The 26,552-nt window shown below is 47.7% G+C and overlaps 1 protein-coding gene across 1 annotated transcript in view; it reads right to left on the reverse strand.

Moving 5' to 3' along the window:
- Positions 1-371: 371 nt before the first annotated feature.
- Positions 372-26,552, reverse strand: part of npepl1 (aminopeptidase like 1) — a 50,633-nt gene continuing 24,452 nt past the window's right edge. Inside the window, exons 7-12 of the mRNA XM_056274035.1 lie at positions 25,646-25,723; positions 22,725-22,825; positions 20,557-20,680; positions 17,054-17,230; positions 5,985-6,095; positions 372-1,142 (exon numbers count right to left, since the gene is read on the reverse strand). Coding sequence (XP_056130010.1) covers positions 984-1,142; positions 5,985-6,095; positions 17,054-17,230; positions 20,557-20,680; positions 22,725-22,825; positions 25,646-25,723 — 750 coding nt within the window. The 3' untranslated portion in view covers positions 372-983. The remainder of the gene's footprint in view (positions 1,143-5,984; positions 6,096-17,053; positions 17,231-20,556; positions 20,681-22,724; positions 22,826-25,645; positions 25,724-26,552) is intronic.

The raw sequence follows: 26,552 nt of genomic DNA on the forward strand, positions 1-26,552 counted from the left end.
CTGTTGTGTTGTAGTGTTGGTATGGTATTCTATGTTAAGTACACTGAGAGAGCCACGAAACCAGAGTCACATTCCATGTAGTGCAACCCAACATGGCCAATAAACATGATTCTGATTCTGGTTCTGGTGAGACCCAACTGGAATTTGCCTTAACAGGTGAACCCAATGTCAGATGGCACCGCTTTTTTTTTTTCGAGGAGCAACTTGATTGTCACACACACAGAATAATGCCAGATTTGAGCAGGATTCTTGATCAGTATTTCATGTGCTCATCTTGATCAACAAAAATAAAGTAGAGAAAAACTGCTAACCATTATGTAATAAACCGCTATGTTTCCCATGTCTCCATTTTGAATCAGCGAATGTATGCATCCCACAAACATAGAAAAGGTAAACGCAAAGTGCACTTTTAATCCCAAAAATCAAGCAGTACTGTTCCGCAACGTCCAAAAACTAGACATAGACTACCAACAGAAAACCAGTCATAATTACCTTCACATTGCTTCAACTATACATTTACAATATTTGAAGAGGGTTTTAGAAAAATTAACTTTCCAGTGTTGATATTTCAATTGTCACAAATTTAAGAGCATGAAATGTAAAATCTTAATTATAACCACTGAAATATGAATTAATATTGACCAATTATCAAACCAGAATCTGCAACTTGCTCTCTGAAGATGAGCAATGCATATTCATAAACTAGAACTTAAGCGTGGACGTTCCTGCAAGGTGATCAGTGCATTAAGGGTAAGAGCCAAGTTTAAAAGTACTAGCAGGTGGTTGATCACAATACTGAGTTTTCTGATTTACCAAAATCAATTACTTTTCAAATGTTGGATAATATTTATACGTTAATTCCTAAACAGAGTAGCTAGACCAAAATCCTGCATACTCAATATGACCCAAATTAATAAGTATTACAACTGAGGGTGTCTTGTGGCAGTTGGGCAGATATTTTAAGACTATAACACCCCAAAGTTTCAGACAAGTCTCCTCCTTTTACAGTCCCGCTCCATCTGGTCTGCTGACATGGCATCGGCCAAACCCAGAGGGGATACTTGGTTGAGCATTGGGTCATCTGAAGCCTGCCCAAACAGAGCCATGAGTAAAGCAACCCCAAATCCTGTAGCACGCTCCCCCTGGAAAAGTAAAAAATATGACTGGGTCAGATACGTTGAGCAAGCATCACTACAGTAGAAAATACAGAGACCATATTGCATTCCCGTTATGAATTTACCTAAATGTAATCTACTGTAATGCCTTGACAAGTTAAAGACCAAATGGTTAGAAATACGCACCAATAACGTCACAACTTTACACTTTTTAAGGAGTTATCTTTTTTTTTTTGGGAGTGTGTTTTCAAACACTACAGTAACAACTCACAGGAAAGTGTGGATATGAATGTCTGTGAATGTTCTCATTCATCCAGGTCATGGTCATCCGAAGGAATTGAATCAAGTGCAACTGGACTTGGTATACACTCACTGGCCACTTTATTAGGTACACCTTGCTAGTGCCGGGTTGGACCCACTTTTGCCTTCAGAACTGCCTTAATCCTTCGTGGCATAGATTCAACAAGGTACTGGAAACATTCCTCAGAGAGTTTGGTCCATATTGACACGATAGCATCACGCAGTTGCTGCAGATTTGTCAGCTGCACATCCATGATACGAATCTCCCGGTCCACCACATCCCAAAGGTGCTCTATTGGATTGAGATCTGGTGACTGTGGAGGCCATTTGAGTACAGTGAACTCATTGTCATGTTCAAGAAACCAGTCTGAGATGATTCGAGCTTTATGACATGGCGCGTTATCCTGCTGGAAGTAGCCATCAGAAGATGGGAACACTGTGGTCATAAAGGGATGGACATGGTCAGCAACAATACTCAGGTAGGCTGTGGTGTTGACACGATGCTCAATTGGTACTAAGGGGCCCAAAGTGTGCCAAGAAAATATCCCCCACACCATTACACCAACACCACCAGCCTGAACCGTTGATACAAGGCAGGATGGATCCATGCTTTCATGTTGTTGACGCCAAATTCTGACCCTACCATCCGAATGTCGCAGCAGAAATCGAGACTCATCAGACCAGGCAACGTTTTTCCAATCTTCTATTGTCCAATTTTGGTGAGCCTGTGCGAATTGTAGCCTCAGTTTCCTGTTCTTAGCTGACAGGAGTGGCACCCGGTGTGGTCTTCTGCTGCTGTAGCCCATCTGCCTCAAGGTTCGACGTGTTGTGCATTCAGAGATGCTCTTCTGCATACCTCGGTTGTAATGAGTGGTTATTTGAGTTACTGTTGCCTTTCTATCAGCTCGAACCAGTCTGGCCATTCTCCTCTGACCTCTGGCATCAACAAGGCATTTTCGCCCACAGAACTGCCGCTCACTGGATATTTTCTCTTTTTCGGACCATTCTCTGTAAACCCTAGAGATGGTTGTGCGTGAAAATCCCAGTAGATCAGCAGTTTCTGAAATACTCAAACCAGCCCGTCTGGCACCAACAACCATGCCACGTTCAAAGTCACTTAAATCACCTTTCTTCCCCATTCTGATGCTCGGTTTGAACTGCAGCAGATTGTCTTGACCATGTCTACATGCCTAAATGTATTGAGTTGCTGCCATGTGATTGGCTGATTAGAAATTTGCGTTAACGAGCAGTTGGACAGGTGTGCCTAATAAAGTGGCCGGTGAGTGTATATCCGTGAAGACGTTTCGCCTCTCATCCAAGAGGCTTCCTCAGTTCGTGCCTTTCTGACTAGACCAAGCTAGTCTGACTGGCTGCTGATGAAACTCAGATATTTGGGGAAGACAGGAGCCTCCACATCGGGGTTTACAGGAAACCTACACACACAGACCAATATCTACTTTTCGACTCACACCACCCTCTGGAACACAAACTGAGTGTCATCAGAACTCTGCAACACAGAGCTGACAATGTGCCCAGCAGCACTCAGGCCCAACGAGAAGAACACAAACACCTGAGGGGAGCTTTAAAAACCTGCAGCTACCCCAGTTGGACCTTTGTGAAAACTGCAACACGTTCCAAAAAGACCAACCAGGTGAGCGACGAGGAGAAAAGGAACAGAAGGAAGAGCACAGTCATCCCATAAGTTTCTGGGGTCTCCGAGAAACCCAGGAGAATTTTAAACAAACACCACATCCCGGTATACTTCAAACCCAGCAACACACTCTGACAAAGACTGGTTCATCCCAAAGACCGTGTACCACACGCACGAAAAAGCAATCTGGTGTATGCCATACAATGCAATGAGGATTGCACTGACCTATACATAGGAGAAACCAAACAACCACTACACAAACGGATGGGCCAACACAGAAGCCAAACTCCTCAGGACAAGACTCAGCAGTCTATCTACACCTAAGGGAGAAGACACACTCCTTCGAGGACAGCAACGTACACATTTTGGACAGAGAAGATAGATGGTTTGAAAGAGGGGTGAAGGAAGCCATCTATGTGAAACTGGAAAAACCATCCCTCAACAAAGGAGGAGGTCTGCGACACCACCTATCTCCCACTTACAATGCCGTCCTTTCATCTCTACCCAGGAGACTCAAGAAGCCTAGCCTCCAAGAACAACAGTCACTCACTAACGGCTCCAACGACTCTCATGACCACTGAATGGAGCACTAACGAAGTCGAAACTAACACCCCCAACGACCGTCGCTGCTTAACATCGGATCACAAAGAGCCATGCACATCAATAGCTCTGATAACGACGGGCGTGGCTAGAACATCGGAACACAAAGAGCCATGGACATCATTAGCTCTGATAACGACTCCAAAGAGGATAAATATCTGAGTCTCATCAGCAGCCAGTCAGACTAGCTTGGTCTAGTCAGAAAGGCACGAACTGAGGAAGCCTCTTGGAAGAGAGGCGAAACGTCTTCACGGATATATACCAAGTCCAGTTGCACTTGATTCAATTCCTTTGGATGTGAATATGAATGTGATTTAATTATTTAACAGTACATTCGTCGGTTGTTAGCCTCACTTCCAGACAAGTTCCACACCTTCTATGCTCACTTTGATGCCCAAAACATTGAGCCTATACTGCAGAGACACCTGCAGCACCGTGGGACACCACACTATCACTGGCTGTGGCAAAGGTAAGGAAAACCTTCCAGAGAGTTAACTCCTGCAAAGCACCTGGCCCGGATGACATTCCAGCAAGTGTTCTAAAAGCCTGTCATGACCAGCTGGCTGGCACATTCACAGACTTTTTCAACATTTCTATGTTCTACTTCTACGTCTGTAGTCCCCACATAATTCAAAAAGGTCACCATCATCCCAGCAAAGGTAACCTGCTTCAATGACTACTACCCCGTAGCACTCACTTCAGTCATAATGAAATGCTTTGAGCAGCTAGTCAAGACCCACATAATCTCATCACTACCTGATACACCAGACACTCTGCAGTTTGCCTACAGACCAATCCAATCCACCAATGACGCCATTGCCACCAAGCTGCACATCACCCTTTCCCTTCGGTAAAAGAGGAACACGTATGTGAGAATGATGTTCTTTGACTACAGCTCAGTTTCAACACCATCATGATCTCAAAGTTTGTCAGCAAGCTCAAGGACCTGGGATTCAACACCTACATCTGCAACTGGATCCTGGACTTTGACAGGCAGATACCAGGTGGTGAGAATGGGCAGCGCTACCTCTTCCTCATTGATCCTGAACACCAGTGCCCCACAGGGCTGCATGCGAGCCCACTCCTGTACTCCCTGTTCACCAACCAAGTTCTGTGTGGCCCACCACAGCTCCAATTCCATCATCAAGTTTGCTGATGACACCACCGTCCTCAGACAACGTGATGAAGCACTCTACAAGGAAGAGGTGAAAGCCCTGGCAAGGTGGTGCTAGGACAATAAACTCTCCCTCAACATCAGCAAAACCAAAGAGATGACTCTGGACTTCAGCAGACATCAGGAGGGTGCGCACGCTCCCATCCACATCAATGGATCACTGGTGGAAAGAGCCAGCAGCTTCAAGTTCCTTGATGTCCACATCACTGAGGATTTGCCTTGGTCCTTTCATACAGACACTGTGAGCAATACAGTATGTCAACAACTATTCTTCTTCTGGAGGCTGAGGAAATTTGGCATGGCCCTACGGGCCCTTACTAATTTTTATCAATGCAACATTGAGAGCATCCTGACTGGCTGCATCACTGTCACGGCTACTGTTCTGCCCTTTATCGCAAAGCTCTGTAGAAGGTAGTGAAAATGGCAGAGTACATCACAGGCAGTGATCTGCCCACCATGCAGGACATTTATTACTGGAGGTACCCGAAGAAAGCCCACAAAATAATCAGGTACCCCAGCCACCCTGGACACAGACTGGTATCTCTACTTCCGTCTGGCAAGAGGTACCGGAACATCAGGTCTCGGAACAACAATTTTCGAGACAGCTTCTACCTCTAAGCCATAAGACTCTTAAACTGATCAAACTGATCACTCAATCACAGACTGCCCCTTCCATAGTAAAACTGCACACTTAAGCTGTTCATTAAAGCTACCGTTATCGACTGTACGTTCTGCTATTTACACAAGTTTATTGCATTTACAATACACGTTTCATTATGGTTGCTGTCACCAATTGCGCCATTTGCCATTTTCACATTTTACTGTGACAATAACTGTTCGTTATGGGTACTGTTACCAACTGAACTATCTGCCATTTGCAAACGCTTACTGTTCACAATACCACTGCATGTCACCTTAGACATTCTCCTCTGTAGCACACTGTCCAACAAAGTACATGTAAGTCTGCACTGATGTTTTCGCACATGTATCCTGTTCTTGCACTTACATTTCTCTAAGTAATTCATTTTCCACTTGTGCGTTCAGCCAGTGAAACAAGCATTTCATTATGAGAATAAGTGTAAACTTAGTTTTCATTTATCACAAATAAACTTGAAATTATTCTATTAAAAAACAAAGCACTCACAGCATGGACCGGGGAGGCTATGTCTACATGGACCCACACACCAGGCCAGTCAAAGCCCAGATGGGAGCCAATAAAGAGACCAGCACAGGAACTCTGGGCATTCTCTCGGTCCTGTTAAATACAAGCAAAAAACAACAAACACTAAAACAGCTGACTATTAATGCAAGCCACTGACATCTCATTACCATCTCAAATATACTCACAAATTTAAAGGATATAACCAATGTACAGTCTATGAGAAGATTGAAACCAACAATGAGGGGGGAGATTTTCTCCTACTTACCAGCAGCTGCTTTGTAGCCAGCATCAGAGACGGCGACATTTTGCAAGCCATTGAACTCCTTGTAATTTTTAGAGACCTCGTGCCCTAAAAAGGTGACTTTTTCCTAGACAAATTACAATTTAATCAGATTGGCCTTGTGGCCCTGCTCTGCCAGATGGTCTAGCAATGCAATGGTACCGATCTCACAAGCTTGTTTGTTGATGAACAGATATCAAATTGTCAACATACTAAGCCGCTCTGGTGGCCAAGCGGAATAAACCGCCGTTCTTGCAATCTGCTCGTCATGTGGCTGGGAGGTTCGTATCCCAGACTCGCCGTAACCGGTCACGGCCAGAGCGTCCATGGGATAAGGCATTCATTAGGCCACCCTTACCCGAGGGATAGTGGGTGTAGATCGGTGTAGTGTTCGGGGACTCGTTGTTCTCCAGCGACCCCTCTGGCCCACCCGGGCGCCTGCAGCCAAGCAACGGAAAGCATTCTCCCTATGCCTCCTTCGCGGCCTGAAGGTGATGCAATCCATGCGAGGCTTCAGCGTGTAAAATAGCGAGAGCAGCCGACACGAGTTTGAAGGAAGCTGGTGTTACGCCCATCTCCTTCCTGTGGAAACGTGAGCCAGGGGAGTTATTCGACAAGAGTTCCGGCCATATGCCATTGGGTTAATCGGGTGGGATAAGGGGAAAAACTAGAAATAAATTTAAGAAAAAAAAATTGTCAACATACTGTATCAGCGTACTCCCTGCTGGAAGACCTAACGTCTCCAGACTTGCACACAAAACCTGAGAATAAACTGCTGGGGACTCAACGTAACCTTGTGGCATCCTGGGCAAGTCAAGTCAAGTCAGTTTTATTTGTATAGCCCAATATCACAAACTTGCCTCAGGTGGCTTTACAAGCAACACAAATGGTCCATATAAGGAAACCAACACTGAGAATCTGGGTGCACATGGACACCACTGCATTTACTGCTTGTAAATCTTGCATGAATCACCACTCTACTGGCTGGTTCTACTGGCTGGTTTTTGGCCTTATCTTTTAAAATGGAATGACAGGCGTCCTCACTGGTGAATGAGTACATGGGATAATGACTCCTGCTGCCAGCAAACTATTAGACACGGGTGTGTCAGCCCTGTGACCTGATTCAACTGGAGTTTGGAAGGATACAGCTCTGTGACCTGGTTCAACTGGTGTTTGGAAGGATACAGCCCTGTGACCTGATTCAACTGGTGTTTGGAAGGGTACAGCCCTGTGACTTAATTCAACTGGTGTTTGGAAGGATACAGCTCTGTGACCTAATTCAACTGGTGTTTGGAAGGGTACAGCTCTGTGACCTGATTCAACTGGTGTATGGAAGGATACCACTCTGTGACCTGATTCAACTGGTGTTTGGAAGGGTACAGCTCTGTGACCTGGTTCAACTGGTGTTTGGAATGGTACAGCTCTGTGACCTGATTCAACTGGTGTTTGGAAGGATACAGCCCTTTGACCTGATTCAACTGGTGTTTGGAAGGGTACAGCCCTGTGACTTAATTCAACTGGTGTTTGGAAGGATACAGCTCTGTGACCTAATTCAACTGGTGTTTGGAAGGGTACCGCTCTGTGACCTGATTCAACTGGTGTTTGGAAGGATACCACTCTGTGACCTGATTCAACTGGTGTTTGGAAGGGTACAGCTCTGTGACCTGGTTCAACTGGTGTTTGGAATGGTACAGCTCTGTGACCTGATTCAACTGGTGTTTGGAAGGATACAGCTCTGTGACCTGGTTCAACTGGTGTTTGGAAGGGTACAGCCCTGTGACCTGATTCAACTGGAGTTTGGAAGGATACAGCTCTGTGACCTGGTTCAACTGGTGTTTGGAAGGGTACCGCTCTGTGACCTGGTTCAACTGGTGTTTGGAAGGGTACAGCCCTGTGACCTAGTTCAACTGGTGTTTGGAAGGATACAGCTCTGTGACCTGATTCAACTGGTGTTTGGAAGGGTACAGCTCTGTGACCTGGTTCAACTGGTGTTTGGAATGGTACAGCTCTGTGACCTGATTCAACTGGTGTTTGGAAGGATACAGCTCTGTGACCTGGTTCAACTGGTGTTTGGAAGGGTACAGCCCTGTGACCTGATTCAACTGGTGTTTGGAAGGATACAGCTCTGTGACCTGGTTCAACTGGTGTTTGGAAGGATACAGTTCTGTGAACTGGTTCAACTGGTGTTTGGAAGGGTAGAACTCTGTGACCTGGTTCAACTGGTGTTTGGAAGGGTACAGCTCTGTGACCTGATTCAACTGGTGTTTGGAAGGGTACAGCCCTGTGACCTGGTTGAACTGGTGTTTGGAAGGATACCACTCTGTGACCTGATTCAACTTGTGTTTGGAAGGGTACAGCTCTGTGACCTGGTTCAACTGGTGTGTGGAAGGGTACAGCTCTGTGACCTGATTCAACTGGTGTTTGGAAGGATACAGCTCTGTGACCTGGTTCAACTGGTGTTTGGAAGGATACAGCTCTGTGACCTGATTCAACTGGTGTTTGGAAGGATACCACTCTGTTACCTGATTCAACTGGTGTTTGGAAGGATACCACTCTGTTACCTGATTCAACTGGTGTTTGGAAGGGTACAGCCCTGTGACCTGGTTCAACTGGTGTTTGGAAGGATACAGCCCTGTGACCTGATTCAACTGGTGTTTGGAAGGGTACAGCCCTGTGACTTAATTCAACTGGTGTTTGGAAGGATACAGCTCTGTGACCTAATTCAACTGGTGTTTGGAAGGGTACAGCTCTGTGACCTGATTCAACTGGTGTTTGGAAGGATACCACTCTGTGACCTGATTCAACTGGTGTTTGGAAGGGTACAGCTCTGTGACCTGGTTCAACTGGTGTTTGGAATGGTACAGCTCTGTGACCTGATTCAACTGGTGTTTGGAAGGATACAGCCCTTTGACCTGATTCAACTGGTGTTTGGAAGGGTACAGCCCTGTGGCTTAATTCAACTGGTGTTTGGAAGGATACAGCTCTGTGACCTAATTCAACTGGTGTTTGGAAGGGTACCGCTCTGTGACCTGATTCAACTGGTGTTTGGAAGGATACCACTCTGTGACCTGATTCAACTGGTGTTTGGAAGGGTACAGCTCTGTGACCTGGTTCAACTGGTGTTTGGAATGGTACAGCTCTGTGACCTGATTCAACTGGTGTTTGGAAGGATACAGCTCTGTGACCTGGTTCAACTGGTGTTTGGAAGGGTACAGCCCTGTGACCTGATTCAACTGGAGTTTGGAAGGATACAGCTCTGTGACCTGGTTCAACTGGTGTTTGGAAGGGTACAGCTCTGTGACCTGGTTCAACTGGTGTTTGGAAGGGTACAGCCCTGTGACCTAGTTCAACTGGTGTTTGGGAGGATACAGCTCTGTGACCTGATTCAACTGGTGTTTGGAAGGGTACAGCTCTGTGACCTGGTTCAACTGGTGTTTGGAATGGTACAGCTCTGTGACCTGATTCAACTGGTGTTTGGAAGGATACAGCTCTGTGACCTGGTTCAACTGGTGTTTGGAAGGGTACAGCCCTGTGACCTGATTCAACTGGTGTTTGGAATGGTACAGCTCTGTGACCTGATTCAACTGGTGTTTGGAAGGATACAGTTCTGTGAACTGGTTCAAATGGTGTTTGGAAGGGTACAGCCCTGTGACCTGATTCAACTGGTGTTTGGAAGGATACAGCTCTGTGACCTGGTTCAACTGGTGTTTGGAAGGATACAGTTCTGTGACCTGGTTCAATTAGTGTTTGGAAGGGTAGAACTCTGTGACCTGGTTCAACTGGTGTTTGGAAGGGTACTGCTCTGTGACCTGATTCAACTGGTGTTTGGAAGGGTACAGCCCTGTGACCTGGTTGAACTGGTGTTTGGAAGGATACCACTCTGTGACCTGATTCAACTTGTGTTTGGAAGGGTACAGCTCTGTGACCTGGTTCAACTGGTGTGTGGAAGGGTACAGCTCTGTGACCTGATTCAACTGGTGTTTGGAAGGATACAGCTCTGTGACCTGGTTCAACTGGTGTTTGGAAGGGTACAGCCCTGTGACTTGATTCAACTGGTGTTTGGAAGGATACCACTCTGTGACCTGATTCAACTGGTGTTTGGAAGGGTACAGCCCTGTGACCTGGTTCAACTGGTGTTTGGAAGGATACAGCCCTGTGACCTGATTCAACTGGTGTTTGGAAGGGTAAAGCTCTGTGACCTGATTCAACTGGTGTTTGGAAGGGTACAGCTCTGTGACCTGGTTCAACTGGTGTTTGGAAGGATACAGCTCTGTGACCTGGTTCAACTGGTGTTTGGAAGGATACAGCCCTGTGACCTGATTCAACTGGTGTTTGGAAGGGTACAGCCCTGTGACTTAATTCAACTGGTGTTTGGAAGGATACAGCTCTGTGACCTAATTCAACTGGTGTTTGGAAGGGTACCGCTCTGTGACCTGATTCAACTGGTGTTTGGAAGGGTACAGCTTTGTGACCTGATTCAACTGGTGTTTGGAAGGGTACAGCCCTGTGACCTGGTTCAACTGGTGTTTGGAAGGATACCACTCTGTGACCTGATTCAACTGGTGTTTGGAAGGGTACAGCCCTGTGACCTGGTTCAACTGGTGTTTGGAAGGATACCACTCTGTGACCTGGTTCAACTGGTGTTTGGAAGGGTACTGCTCTGTGACCTGGTTCAACTGGTGTTTGGAAGGGTACAGCCCTGTGACCCTATTCAACTGGTGTTTGGAAGGGTACAGCTCTGTGACCTGATTCAACTGGTGTTTGGAAGGGTACAGCCCTGTGACCCGATTCAACTGGAGTTTGGAAGGATACAGCTCTGTGACCTGATTCAACTGGTGTATGGAAGGGTACAGCCCTGTGACCTAATTCAACTGGTGTTTGGAAGGATACAGCCCTGTGACCTAATTCAACTGGTGTTTAGAAGGGTACCGCTCTGTGACCTGATTCAACTGGTGTTTGGAAGGGTACCGCTCTGTGACCTGATTCAACTGGTGTTTGGAAGGATACAGCCCTGTGACCTGGTTCAACTGGTGTTTGGAAGGGTACCGCTCTGTGACCTGATTCAACTGGTGTTTGGAAGGATACAGCCCTGTGACCTGGTTCAACTGGTGTTTGGAAGGGTACAGCTCTGTGACCTGATTCAACTGGTGTTTGGAAGGATACAGCTCTGTGACCTGGTTCAACTGGTGTTTGGAAGGGTACAGCTCTGTGACCTGGTTCAACTGGTGTTTGGAAGGGTACAGCTCTGTGACCTGGTTCAACTGGTGCTTGGAAGGGTACAGCTCTGTGACCTGATTCAACTGGTGTGTGGAAGGATACAGCTCTGTGACCTGGTTCAACTGGTGTTTGGAAGGGTACAGCCCTGTGACCTGGTTAAACTGGTGTTTGGAAGGATACCACTCTGTGCCCTGATTCAACTGGTGTTTGGAAGGGTACCGCTCTGTGACCTGATTCAACTGGTGTTTGGAAGGGTACAGCTCTGTGACCTGATTCAACTGGTGTTTGGAAGGATACAGCTCTGTGACCTGGTTCAACTGGTGTTTGGAAGGGTACAGCTCTGTGACCTGGTTCAACTGGTGTTTGGAAGGGTACAGCTCTGTGACCTGGTTCAACTGGTGCTTGGAAGGGTACAGCTCTGTGACCTGATTCAACTGGTGTGTGGAAGGATACAGCTCTGTGACCTGGTTCAACTGGTGTTTGGAAGGGTACAGCCCTGTGACCTGGTTAAACTGGTGTTTGGAAGGATACCACTCTGTGCCCTGATTCAACTGGTGTTTGGAAGGGTACCGCTCTGTGACCTGATTCAACTGGTGTTTGGAAGGGTACAGCTCTGTGACCTGGTTCAACTTGTGTTTGGAAGGATACAGCTCTGTGACCTGGTTCAACTGGTGTTTGGAAGGATAGAACTCTGACCTAGTTCAACTGGTGTTTGGAAGGATACAGCTCTGTGACCTGATTCAACTGGTGTTTGGAAGGATACAGCTCTGTGACCTGGTTCATCTGGTGTTTGGAAGGATACAGCTCTGTGACCTGGTTCAACTGGTGTTTGGAAGGGTACAGCTCTGTGACCTGGTTCAACTGGTGTTTGGAAGGATACAGCTCTGTGACCTGGTTCAACTGGTGTTTGGAAGGGTAGAACTCTGACCTAGTTCAACTGGTGTTTGGAAGGGTACAGCTCTGTGACCTGATTCAACTGGTGTTTGGAAGGGTACAGCCCTGTGACCTGGTTGAACTGGTGTTTGGAAGGATACCACTCTGTGACCTGATTCAACTGGTGTTTGGAAGGGTACAGCTCTGTGACCTGATTCAACTGGTGTTTGGAAGGATACAGCTCTGTGACCTGGTTCAACTGGTGTTTGGAAGGATACCACTCTGTGACCTGATTCAACTGGTGTTTGGAAGGATACCACTCTGTGACCTGATTCAACTGGTGTTTGGAAGGGTCCAGCCCTGTGACCTGGTTCAACTGGTGTTTGGAAGGATACAGCCCTGTGACCTGATTCAACTGGTGTTTGGAAGGGTACAGCTCTGTGACCTGATTCAACTGGTGTTTGGAAGGGTACAGCCCTGTGACCTGATTCAACTGGAGTTTGGAAGGATACAGCCCTGTGACCTGATTCAACTGGTGTTTGGAAGGGTACAGCCCTGTGACCTAATTCAACTGGTGTTTGGAAGGATACAGCTCTGTGACCTAATTCAACTGGTGTTTGGAAGGGTACCGCTCTGTGACCTGATTCAACTCGTGTTTGGAAGGGTACAGCTCTGTGACCTGATTCAACTGGTGTTTGGAAGGGTACAGCCCTGTGACCTGGTTCAACTGGTGTTTGGAAGGATACCACTCTGTGACCTGATTCAATTGGTGTTTGGAAGGGTACAGCTCTGTGACCTGATTCAACTGGTGTTTGGAAGGGTACAGCTCTGTGACCTGGTTCAACTGGTGTTTGGAAGGATACAGCTCTGTGACCTGGTTCAACTGGTGTTTGGAAGGGTACAGCTCTGTGACCTGGTTCAACTGGTGTTTGGAAGGGTACAGCCCTGTGACCTAGTTCAACTGGTGTTTGGAAGGATACCACTCTGTGACCTGATTCAACTGGTTTTTGGAAGGGTACAGCTCTGTGACCTGGTTCAACTGGTGTTTGGAAGGGTACAGCTCTGTGACCTGATTCAACTGGTGTTTGGAATACAACAGTTACCCGCTTGCACAATGTCATGGTATCTGTTGTTGGCATACTGTGGCTGCTGGTGAGTCGCAGAAAATCATTGTTGGTTTCAGTCTTCTCATAGACCATATCAACAGTACAAAAAAACATAAAATCAAATAAAAAAAAAAAACATTTATACACACATAAACACACACACACTGGCCTTCTGCTTTAAGAAGACTTTGATAACTCAAGCTTGGACCCTGTCCAAAGCAGAAGAGTCACAATATTATCCATGTGACTTCACAGCAATCATCAGGTTTGTTATACAGTCATCATACTTGTTACAACACCACATTATATTTAGACGTATTTGTTACCCTGGTGAAAGACATACAACACCAGCTATACACACAAAAGGCGATCATATAACTACAAATCACTGTAAATGTAACTCTATCCTTCTGAGGAAACACCTGCTCGTGTGAAGTAAGATCACATGACCTGCTGTTGCTCAGCTTGGATAACTATTATATTTTAAACTGCAAACCTTATTGTGCTCAGGAGACGACACAGAAAGAGATGAACTACTTCTGGGTTTGTACATAATACACAGGTTTGATGTAGTCTATACTCATAAGTGATCTTGTCCATACCTTCATGAATTATTTAATGTTTCTAGATTATCAGTAGCAAAAACCAGTTGTTTAAAGGTTTTCATCCGATGACTAAACAGAGAAAACAAATGTTAGAAGCTACACTGCAGCTGGTGGAGGGTTTGTTGTTAGAAGCTACACTGCACATGGTGGAGGGTTTGTTGTTAGAGGTTACACTGCAGCTGGTGGAGGGTTTGTTGTTAGAAGCTACACTGCAGATGGTGGAGGGTTTGTTGTTAGAGGCTACACTGCAGCTGGTGGAGGGTTTGTTGTTAGAAGCTACACTGCACATGGTGGAGGGTTTGTTGTTAGAGGTTACACTGCAGCTGGTGGAGGGTTTGTTGTTAGAGGTTACACTGCAGCTGGTGGAGGGTTTGTTGTTAGAAGCTACACTGCAGCTGGTGGAGGGTTTGTTGTTAGAAGCTACACTGCACATGGTGGAGGGTTTGTTGTTAGAGGTTACACTGCAGCTGGTGGAGGGTTTGTTGTTAGAAGCTACACTGCAGATGGTGGAGGGTTTGTTGTTAGAAGCTACGCTGCAGCTGGTGGAGGGTTTGTTGTTAGAAGCTACACTGCACATGGTGGAGGGTTTGTTGTTAGAGGTTACACTGCAGCTGGTGGAGGGTTTGTTGTTAGAGGTTACGCTGCAGCTGGTGGAGGGTTTGTTGTTAGAAGCTACACTGCAGCTGCTGGAGGATTTGTTGTTAGAAGCTACACTGCACATGGTGGAGGGTTTGTTGTTAGAAGCTACACTGCAGCTGGTGGAGGGTTTGTTGTTGGAAGCTACACTGCAGCTGGTGGAGGGTTTGTTGTTAAGTGACACTGCAGCTGGTGGAGGGTTTGTTGTTAGAAGCTACACTGCAGCTGGTGGAGGGTTTGTTGTTAGAGGTTACACTGCAGCTGGTGGAGGGTTTGTTGTTAGAAGTGACACTGCAGCTGGTGGAGGGTTTGTTGTTAGAAGTGACAATGCAGCTGCAGGAGGGTTTGTTGTTAGAAGCTACACTGCACATGGTGGAGGGTTTGTTGTTAGAAGCTGCACTGCAGCTGGTGAAGGGTTTGTTGTTAGAAGCTACACTGCAGCTGGTGGAGGGTTTGTTGTTAGAGGTTACACTGCAGCTGGTGGAGGGTTTGTTGTTAGAAGCTACACTGCAGCTGGTGGAGGGTTTGTTGTTAGAAGCTACACTGCACATGGTGGAGGGTTTGTTGTTAGAGGTTACACTGCAGCTGGTGGAGGGTTTGTTGTTAGAAGCTACACTGCAGATGGTGGAGGGTTTGTTGTTAGAAGCTACGCTGCAGCTGGTGGAGGGTTTGTTGTTAGAAGCTACACTGCACATGGTGGAGGGTTTGTTGTTAGAGGTTACACTGCAGCTGGTGGAGGGTTTGTTGTTAGAGGTTACGCTGCAGCTGGTGGAGGGTTTGTTGTTAGAAGCTACACTGCAGCTGCTGGAGGATTTGTTGTTAGAAGCTACACTGCACATGGTGGAGGGTTTGTTGTTAGAAGCTACACTGCAGCTGGTGGAGGGTTTGTTGTTGGAAGCTACACTGCAGCTGGTGGAGGGTTTGTTGTTAAGTGACACTGCAGCTGGTGGAGGGTTTGTTGTTAGAAGCTACACTGCAGCTGGTGGAGGGTTTGTTGTTAGAGGTTACACTGCAGCTGGTGGAGGGTTTGTTGTTAGAAGTGACACTGCAGCTGGTGGAGGGTTTGTTGTTAGAAGTGACAATGCAGCTGCAGGAGGGTTTGTTGTTAGAAGCTACACTGCACATGGTGGAGGGTTTGTTGTTAGAAGCTGCACTGCAGCTGGTGAAGGGTTTGTTGTTAGAAGCTACACTGCAGCTGGTGGAGGGTTTGTTGTTAGAAGCTACACTGCAGCTGCTGGAGGGTTTGTTGTTAGAAGCTACACTGGAGCTGGTGGAGGGTTTGTTGTTAGAAGCTACACTGCAGCTGGTGGAGGGTTTGTTGTTAGAGGTTACACTGCAGCTCCTGGATGGTTTGTTGATAGAAGCTACACTGCACATGGTGGAGGGTTTGTTGTTAGAGGTTACACTGCAGCTGCTGGAGGGTTTGTTGTTAGAAGCTACACTGCAGCTGGTGGAGGGTTTGTTGTGAGAAGCTACACTGCAGCTGGTGGAGGGTTTGTTGTTAGAAGCTACACTGCAGCTGGTGGAGGGTTTGTTGTTGGAAGCTACACTGCAGCTGGTGGAGGGTTTGTTGTTAGAGGTTACACTGCAGCTGCTGGCGGGTTTGTTGTTAGAAGCTACACTGCACATGGTGGAGGGTTTGTTGTTAGAGGTTACACTGCAGCTGGTGGAGGGTTTGTTGTTAGAAGCTACACTGCAGCTGGTGGAGGGTTTGTTGTTAGAAGCTACACTGCACATGGTGGAGGGTTTGTTGTTAGAAGCTACACTGCAGCTGGTGGAGGGTTTGTTGTTAGAAGCTACACTGCAGCTGGTGGAGGGTTTGTTGTTAGAAGCTACACTGCAGCTGGTGGAGGGTTTGTTGTTAGAAGCTACACTGCAGCTGGTGGAGGGTTTGTTGTTAGAAGCTACACTGCACATGGTGGAGGTTTTGTTGTTAGAAGCTACACTGCAGCTGGTGGAGGGTTTGTTTTTAGAAGTGACACTGCAGCTGCTGGAGGGTTTGTTGTTAGAAGCTACACTGCACATGGTGGAGGGTTTGTTGTTAGAAGCTATACTGCAGCTGGTGGAGGGTTTGTTAGAAGCTACACTGCAGATGGTGGAGGGTTTGTTGTTAGAAGCTACGCTGCAGCTGGTGGAGGGTTTGTTGTTAGAAGCTACGCTGCAGCTGGTGGAGGGTTTGTTGTTAGAAGCTACACTGCAGCTGCTGGAGGATTTGTTGTTAAAAGCTACGCTGCAGCTGGTGGAGGGTTTGTTGTTAGAAGCTACGCTGCAGCTGGTGGAGGATTTGTTGTTAGAAGCTACGCTGCAGCTGGTGGAGGGTTTGTTGTCACTTACTGCCACGGAGTTCTTCATGTCGGCCACAGCAGAGGTGAACTCGCTGAAGTGCAGCTCCGGGCAGTACACCAGAGGGTGGGCGAGGTCGCCGCTGGTACGGCCCGCACGCACACAGGCATTCTCCCACTGTTCATTGTTGGTCATCACCGCTGCGTGGTGCTTGCCCGTGGAGATGCCCTGCATGCAACAACCCCCAAGACACAGCATGAATGTCTGAGCAGGAGCATAAGTGAAAACACAGCATGAATGTCTGAGCAGGAGCACAAGTGAAAACACAGCATGAATGTCTGAGCAGGAGCACAAGTGAAAAGCCTTGAACAAGCAGTTATGAGGCACTAAAAAAGCGGCGCTAGTAGGTTTAATGTTTATATCAGGTTCCAATCCTGGCCAATGGCCAGTTAAGAGAGGGATGAGTGGTTTGTAAAAAGCCTCTTCCGGGTGGAACACCACCAAGATGGCAGCATAAAGAAGGCTCTCCTGACCATTCCGGACTAGTTTATTCTAGAACCCCCCCCCCCCCCAAAAGTGCGAATTTTCTATCAATCTAAGCCTGAGAAAAAAGGAGGAAACCCCCCCCCCCCCACCACGAAACAAAACAAAACAAAACCAAAAAAAAAAAAACTGGTGTTGAAGCTTGAGACTATGCTGTGCATGAAGCTGCACATCCAGCATGTCGGTTTGGCATCGCTGTGGTCTGGTATAATAAAATGAAACTGATCAGTTCAGGGCGGCACGGTGGCACAGTGGTTAGCGCGGTCGCCTCACAGTAAGAAGGTCCTGGGTTCGAGTCCGGGGGTAGTCCAACCTTGGGGGACTACCTCGTCCTGGGTCGTCCTCTGTGTGGAGTTTGCATGTTCTCCCTGTGTCTGCATGGGTTTTCCTCTGGGGGCTCCGGTTTCCTCCCACAGCCCAAAGACATGTAGGTCAGGTGAATTGGCCGTACTAAATTGTCCCTACGTGTGTGTGTGTGGGTGTGTGTGTGTACATACACACAGGGTGTTGTGATGCGTCTAGTGCAGCAGTGTGTAGTTGGAGGGAAGGTGCATGTGTTCTTCCAACCCGCTTGTGTCCTTCCTGCCCTTAGCTTGCTGCCGCTGGCTAGCCTTTGTGGCGAATAGGGAAGCATGCTAGCGTGTAAGCCTTCCCTTGCCAGTACATAGCCTCTCCTTCACCAAGACTCCTGCCAGGCCTCCCCGTGGCCACATATGGTAACTGGGGTCTTGCGGCCCCAGGCTAACTTGGCAGGGGATCTCGGAGCAGCAGTGGGCCCCAGAGATATGGTGTGCAGGCCCACCCTGGTGGACACGCCCTGGCACCTATCAACCACTGCCCCGCTGCCTTGTGGATGAGTCTGGAAGGCATAAGGCTAAGGGAGCTCACCCCAACAGAAAAGCAAGCTGTGGCGGCACGCTTCGAGGCGGTTTCCGAAAAACTGGATTTCCGGCAGCCCCCTGCAGTTGTGTGGAGGTGCCGGTCGTCTAGGGATCCCCCTTGCCATCGGAACCATCTCCTCTACAATCAAGTCATGTGGCGTTGGGAGAAGCGCACCCCCCATGCCACTTTAAAAACCATCTCTGCGCAGGTATCTTCTGCTATCTGAGTCCTCAAAGGACCCACAAATAGAAGAAGATGGTCATCATCGGGCACGATGGACAACCAGCAAGCAAGGGTGTGTGTGTGGGCCCAGTGTGAAGGTCTGGTGGCCTGTCCAGGGTGTCTCCCCGCATGCCGCCCAATGACTGCTGGGATAGTCTCCAGAGTCCCTGCGACTCTGAGAGGAGAATAAGTGGTTTGGATGATGGATGGATGGATGATCAGTCCAGTCAGATTTGAACTGACGGTTTTCCTGGTCATCTTTCCTCTTTTTTGTGCAGGCCATGTTCTTGGTTTAGGACAGTTATTGATTATCTGTGACTCAGCGTGGCGCACGTCTTACATCTGCGCCCGCTCTACAGCTCGGGTCAAGAGTACGGTGTGGGGTGAGGTCAAAATAAAGCAGAGCAGCACGCACTTTATTTCACATGTTGCACACATCCTATGACAGGTGCGTTAGTGTCAATTGGTCGGCGCAGGCCGGACATTCGGCTATGGCGGGCCGGACCTGGCCTACTGGCCGCTTCTTGGGGTTCAGGACCTTAAACGGTCTTGCTCCTAAATTTATTGACCTGGTATACACCCTCTCGACCATTAAGATGTGCAGATGGCCAGTCCGCGGTGGTGTAGCGGTCTAAGCATTGGCTTTGTGTCGATGCAGTTGCCCACTGGGGACTGGGGTTCGCGCCCTGGTCTCGTCAGATCCGACTATGGCCGGACTCGATGAAGCAGCAATAATTGGCAACGCTGTCTTCGGGAGGGGGGGCGGAGTCGGCTTGTGTTCGTCACGTGAATGCGTCTCTGTGTGTGTCGGAAAAAACAGTGGTTCGGCCTGGAGTCGCCTTGTCACGAAAGTGGGGAGGCGGTCTCCTTCGAGACTGCCGGCCGGAGAGATGCAGTTGGCGAACGCATGCAGTACGAGGGTGGGTGTTTGAATTAAAATAGGGATTGATTGGCCACTAAATTGGGAGAAAAAAGGGAAAAATCAAAAATAAATTTATAGAAGATGTGCAGATGGAGCCCTGTTGGTTATTCCCAGGCCACGGATTGTCACAAAGGGTGATCATGCTTTTGCTGTTAAGAGTCCCCACACCGTGGACCTCTCTTCCTACTGAACTAGGACAAACCAAGTCTCTAGCTTCTTTTATTTTTTGGACTTTTTTCTCCCCAATTGTACCTGGTCAATTACCCCACTCTTCCGAGCCATCCCGGTCGCTGCCCCATCCCCTCTGCTGATCCGGGGAGGGCTGCAGACTACCACATGCCTCCTGCAATACATGTGGAGTCACCAGCTGCTTCTTTTCACCTGACAGTGAGGAGTTTCACCAGGAGAACGTAGCGCGTGGGAGGACCATGCTATTCCCCCCAGTTCCCCTTCCCCCCTGAAAAGGTGCCCCGACTGACCAGAGGAGGCGTTAGTGCAACGACTAGGACACATACCCACATCCAGCTTCCCACCCGCAGACACGGCCAATTGTGTCTGTAGGGACGCCCGACTAAGCCGGAGGTAACACGGGGATTCGAACTGGCGTTCCCTGTGTTGGTAGGCAACAGAATAGACCGCTATGCTACCTGGACGCCCCACTAAAACACATTTATAATCGTCACCAGTCTTCATGTTGCTGCACTGATTTACAGGGCACTCTTTATCTTAGCTAGCGGTTAGCTGGCATGTGCTAGCTAGCCACAGTAACATCAACCAGTGTCTGCAGCTGTTTGAATTCAGGTCAGTGAGAGAAGCTGGCAGTGCCATCTAGTGTTCCTGAGCGGCAGGGTGAGTATTCGTGAGCAGTTACAGCACTACTTTTGGTGTCCCCCTCAGCAATCGCACTGAGAAAATCTCATACAATTGTCCCCTTCAAAGCCGATATCAGATTTTGGCCCCTGCACACACAGCAGCTGCCACTCACCTGCGCCCCTGTCAGTGTGGCCATATCTAGGATGATGTCGGCTGTGAGGTCCTTGCTCGCGTACACTACCCCATCAGATAACACCAGCCTGCCCTCCGCATCGGTGTTGTTGATTTCCACTGTCCTTGGGATCAGAAATAAGGAATAATTGGTAGAATAAATACGCATATACACATGCATATATACACACACACAAACTAGGGCTCGACCGATTATCGGTCTGGCCGATTATCGGCTTATATTTATCATTTTTCATATTATTGTTATGGGCATATTTTTATCGGCCAGCCGATTAAAATAAAGTCTGTTGCGCAACATGCGCGCTTCCGACGCAGCCTTCACTCTCCTGAAGCACAGAGTGACACTTACTCCAACAACACAAACACAGAAGAGAAGCATGGAGGAGTCTGACCACTTCTCTAAGGTGAGAGGAGCATGCCAGGTGCCATAAAACCCACTCGGTTGGTAAGAAAAGCATGCCATAACGTTAGTTACAAAACTCACTCCATAACATTAGCTTATCCCACTTTCTCCCCCTCCCTCACACACACCAAAGAGCACGACGTCGGTCTGACAGGACCTCGACAACAGGCTGTCAATTCAAACAGAGAACACACGTGCCACTGCTGTGCTTCACCTTCAAATGCACTAGGCTAACAGAAAAAAGCTAGTGTGTGATACTTTAGTTACACACAGTGTTATTGTCAGTGTTAAGAGTGGTGGCCATTAAACGTGGTATCATGTACAACATATTTTCTTGTCACATATGGGACAGCACTTTAGGTTTAATCTGAGACCGACTTGTTGTGAGTGAACGGTTCATCGCTTGACTGGTAATGCCTAGGATTGCCACAGAGGGGAGCACGCGCGGACTTTTCCTCATTCAGTACGTTGAACCGAAAGAAAGCAACGCGTCCGTCTCTTTGTCTTCATTTCCCTTCATGAGGTAATTATCCTAGCTACGCCACCATCAGGTAATTATCCCAGCTACGCCACCATCAGGTAATTATCCCAGCTACGCCACCATCAGGTAATTATCCCAGCTATGCCACCGTCAGGTAATTATCCTAGCTACGCCACCGTCAGGTAATTATCCCAGCTACGCCCGTCAGGTAATTATCCTACCTACGCCACCATCAGGTAATTATCCCAGCTACGCCACCATCAGGTAATTATCCCAGCTACGCCACCATCAGGTAATTATCCTAGCTACGCCACCATGAGGTAATTATCCTAAGCTCCGTCACCATCAGGTAATTATCCTAGCTACGCCACCATCAGGTAATTATCCTAGCTCCGCCACCATCAGGTAATTATCCTAGCTACGCCACCGTTCTTGTGACTGTATCAGTGGTTCTACTTTATAAGTTCGGTGAAGTGCATGAAATATGTGCCCTCTACTTCAGAAATGACTGTGCAGTCTTACTGCATCACTGCGTGGTTAGCACATGCGTGGTTAGCACGTGTCATTAACACATGCATGGTTAGCACGTGTCATTAACACATGCGTGGTTAGCACGTGTCCTTAGCACATGCGCCGTTAGCACGTGTCATTAACACATGCGTGGTTAGCACGTGTCCTTAGCACATGCGTGGTTAGTACATGCGTGGTTAGCCGAATCCCATGTGTTGTTACGCTAGCTACTGGAGAGCTAGTGCTGGCCACGCAGTGTGGGGCAGCATAGAGGGGCAGCATGCTGCTGGTTTAATGTTTCTTGTATGAAAGTGGAGTCTAATAGTTTAAAGTTGTGTTTTTTGTCTTGATTCGGTTGAATGTAATTTATAATTTCTTTAAAGAGAATTCCACTCAGCTTGTTACATTCGATTGTTAGACTTGTCAGATAGTGCCTAGAACACCATGCACTTCATGTTTATCTATTTCAAATATGGTCTATCACACATATGTTCCTTTAAAGGCAGCCTTGTGTGGGGTTTGTGTTGCTGTAACTGTTGGCACAACATTTTTTTACATTTCCCAACTGAATATCAGCCCCAAATATCGGTTAGCGGCCGTCATAACATACCGATAATCGATACTGGTATCAGCCCGGAAAAAAAACATATCGGTCGACCCCTAACACACACACACACACACACACACACACACACACACACACACACACACACACACACATCTCTCTATACAGGCATGTGAAGAAGATGCTGACTTTCCGGAGTACAGTGTGTGGATGTCATCGGGCCGCGTGGCGGTGGGTCCAACTGCGTTCTCTGCCAGGCAGAACACTGCATGCAGGTTGTCCTTAAAGCCCTGCAGAAAACACAAACACACTAACAATTTATCCACACTCAGAACACGTGGTCGGCTGCAGGTCTGTCTCACCTTAAAGCTCGGTTCACCTGAGCAAAGTGAATATTATCTACAAGGGTGTAACTGGACTGCATGTTTACCCAGCGCTGTTCGAGTCACTCGCCACTCACAGCGCTCTACAATGTACGCCTCACACTCACCCATTCACACACTGATGGGGGACGCTGCCATGCAGCAGGAGCAGTTATGGGTCCAGTGTCTTGCTCAAGGACACTTGGACCTTTCTGGGTCATGTTGCACATCCCTGGAGATAAAAGCTGCTCGCATGTACAGATGCTGCTGGATGCATGTTGATGCACGCGTGGATAAGTTAATGGTGTAAAACACATTTCGGTGGCATTACGCATGAGAAATAGTAATTGTACAGAAAGCGGCTTGTGTTCTGTTGTAACAGGAGTCTGAAACTGAAATGTGACCAGGAATGTAAAGTGCTTTGAGTGGCTGCTGCAGCTAGTAAAGCGCCATATAAAGTGCAACTTGACTGATTAATTGACATGCCCTCCGCAGGAGCTGGGGATCGAACCAACGACCTTCTGATTACTAGACGACCCGCTCTACCTCCTGAGCCATGCAACCGTACTGATACAGTACAGTACACTGTGTTGGCTCAGTACTCTGCACTGTACTGACCCAGTGCTACAACTTATACTGACCCAGTACTCTGCTCTGCACTGACCCAGTATTCTGCACTGTACTGACCGAGTACTCTGCACTGTACTGACCCAGTGCTACAACCTGTACTGACCCAGTGCTACAACCTGTACTGACCCAGTGCTACAACCTGTACTGACTCAGTATTGCAACCTGTGCTGACCCAGTACTCTGCACTGCACTGACCCAGTGCCACAACCTGTACTGACTCAGTACTGCAACCTGTGCTGACTCAGTACTCTGCACTGTAGTGACTCAGTGCTAACACCTGTACTGACTCAGTGCTGCAACCTATGCTGACCCAGTACTCTGCACTGTACTGACCCAGTACTACAACCTGTACTGACTCAGTACTGCAACCTGTGCTGACTCAGTACTCTGCACTGTACTGACCCAGTGCTGCAACCTGTACTGACCCAGTACTGTGTCATACTGACAGAGGTATTCCATGTTTGGTTTTTTTTGTTGCTTTTTTGCATTTCAACTTTATCGACAGAGACAATACAGACAGGAAAGATGGGGACAGATAGAGGGGATGACACCCAAAAAAGGTCGCCGGCTGGATGTACACCAAGGAACCCAACTCAAGTCCACTTGAAAACGAGGATCTGGAGTCTACTTCATGTAAACCGCAGTAAAGTGCACAACTGGTATGAAAGCAAACTGGTCTAATTTGAGTTTGAGTTCAAGGCAAATTTCCCTGCAAAAAATGCACATGAAGACTGTGTAGTTTTAACCAAAATCATCCAGGAAATGTTGGCCAGCAGTGGCTCAGCGCCTTCTCACACATCTTCCTTTACAGAAGTGTGAGAATTCACTGCAATAAAGCTGCAAATCCATCTTTCATTACTACTACTACTTTCAGCTGCTCCCGTTAGGGGTCGCCACAGCGGATCATCCGTTTCCATTTCTTCCTGTCCTCTGCATCTTCCTCTGTCACATCAGCCACCTGCATGTCCTCCCTCACCACATCCATAAACCTTCTCTTTGGCCTTCCTCGTCTCCTCTTCCCTGGCAGCTCCATATTCAGCAACCTTCTCCCAATATACCCAGCATCTCTCCTCCACACATGTCCAAACCATCTCAATCTTGCCTCTCTTGTTTTGTCTCCAAACCGTTCAACCTGAGCTGTCCCTCTAATATAATTGTTCCTAATCCTGTCCTTCTTCATCACTCCCAGTGAAAATCTTATCATCTTCATCTCTGCCACCTCCAGCTCTGCCTCCTGTCTTTTCATCAGTGCCACTGTCTCCAAACCATATAACATAGCTGGTCTCACAACCATCTTGTAAACCTTCCCTTTAACTCTTGCTGGTACCTTTCTGTCACAAATCACTCCTGACACTCTTCTCCACCCTGCCTGCACTCTATTCTTCACCTCTCTCCTATTTAAACTCATCTCGAAAATCCATCTTTAATTACTCTTTGTTATTCAAAACCTCGTGTGAGCAGACTGCACGTCCTCCATATGCAGCATGAGGTTACATGCAGCCACGTGTCCATGCTTCATGTGGTTGTGGCACCACGTAAGCCAAAGCATGACCAAGAATGCAAAGCAAGAATGTTCTCTAACCTTACATGTGGAGTAACTCGTGAACCTGGCTTCTAACTCACAACGTGTCTTTAAGGCTGGGCACACACTACAAGATAATTACTCCCATTTTACCCCCTTTGAGAATCAGGCAAGTGATTCCAGTTTAAGACTGCTCAGAACCAATGCTCTTCCCAGATATTTTGTAGCGTGAGGTATTACAGATTCACAAACCTATTTTCGTGGAATGTGGATTTGCACTGGTTGCATGGTATTTCCCTGCAGTGCAGTCATGTTTTCTCTGCACACCTTGCTATTTTACTGACTTGCAGCATACTAAGGTGGGAGGATAGGTGCAGTAGAAGGAAGCACCGTTTAATCTAATTTATTTAAAAACATTTTTTTTTTGGGATTTCCCCCCCGCAATTGTACCCGTCTAATCACCCCCCTCTTCCGAGCTGTCCCAATTTCTGCTCCACAGCCACTGCCGATCTGGGGAGGACTGCAGACTACCATGTCTCCTCCGATAACAAAAGTCACACTTAACAATACCCAACATATCCAGAATGTTGTCTCACCTGTTTAACAGTGGCTTTAAAAGCTCCCAAGATGGCTGCAGCTCCACCACAGTCTCTCTTCATCCCTGGCATGGTGGTCTACGAAGATATATGTAACATTTTACATGTTGTGATGACGACAATGTTCTCCCTGTAATGCTCAATTCCTGTGAGATGGAAAACATCCTGCCTGGAGGGAGGTGTTGATGAGGTAGGTTAGAAAGGGAAGGAGTTCAGGTGCTATAGACTGAAGAAGAGGGGAGGGGACTGGGTCAAGGGAGCATGTGGTGGGGCGACTGGATGTGATGAGGTTGAGGACCTCGTCGGGGGAGAGGGGAGCGAGGTGGGATAGGGTGGGACGTGGAGAGGTGAGGGAGGGTGTAGACGGTGGGCTAGTGCCAGGATCACTAACTGGGTGGTGAGAAAAGGAGGATCTGATGTCGTTTACCTTCTTTTCAAAGAAGTTAGCAAAGTCATCGGGGAGAAGGGAGGAGGTAGGAGGAGGAGGTGGGGGTTGAAGAAGTGTAGCGAAGGTTTCAAAGAGTTTCTTAGGATTAGAGGCAGAGGATAGGATTTTAGAGCGATAGAAGGCAGCCTTAGCAGCAGAAAGGGAGGAGGAGAAAGTGGAAAGAAGAGATTGGAAGTTGAGAAGGTCATCTGGGAGTTTGCCCTTTCTCCATTTGCACTCTGCCACTCTCAGCTCCATCTGTCAGTACGTACTGAGTCGGACAGCCAAGTGGCAGGTGGAGTTGGGCGTGCAGGCCTGGAGGTGAGGGGACAGATTGTCCAGAGAAGAGTAGAGGGTAGAGAGAAGAAGATCATTAGCAGTGTCAGGGGGTAGGAGAGAGAAATATTTAGGTGTAGAGAGGATAGAGGTAACAGAGGAAGAAAGATCAGTGGTGGAGAGAGAGTGGAGGTATCTACGGGT

Source organism: Lampris incognitus, chromosome 2 (assembly GCF_029633865.1).
Source record: "Lampris incognitus isolate fLamInc1 chromosome 2, fLamInc1.hap2, whole genome shotgun sequence".
NCBI classification, from domain to species: domain Eukaryota; kingdom Metazoa; phylum Chordata; class Actinopteri; order Lampriformes; family Lampridae; genus Lampris; species Lampris incognitus.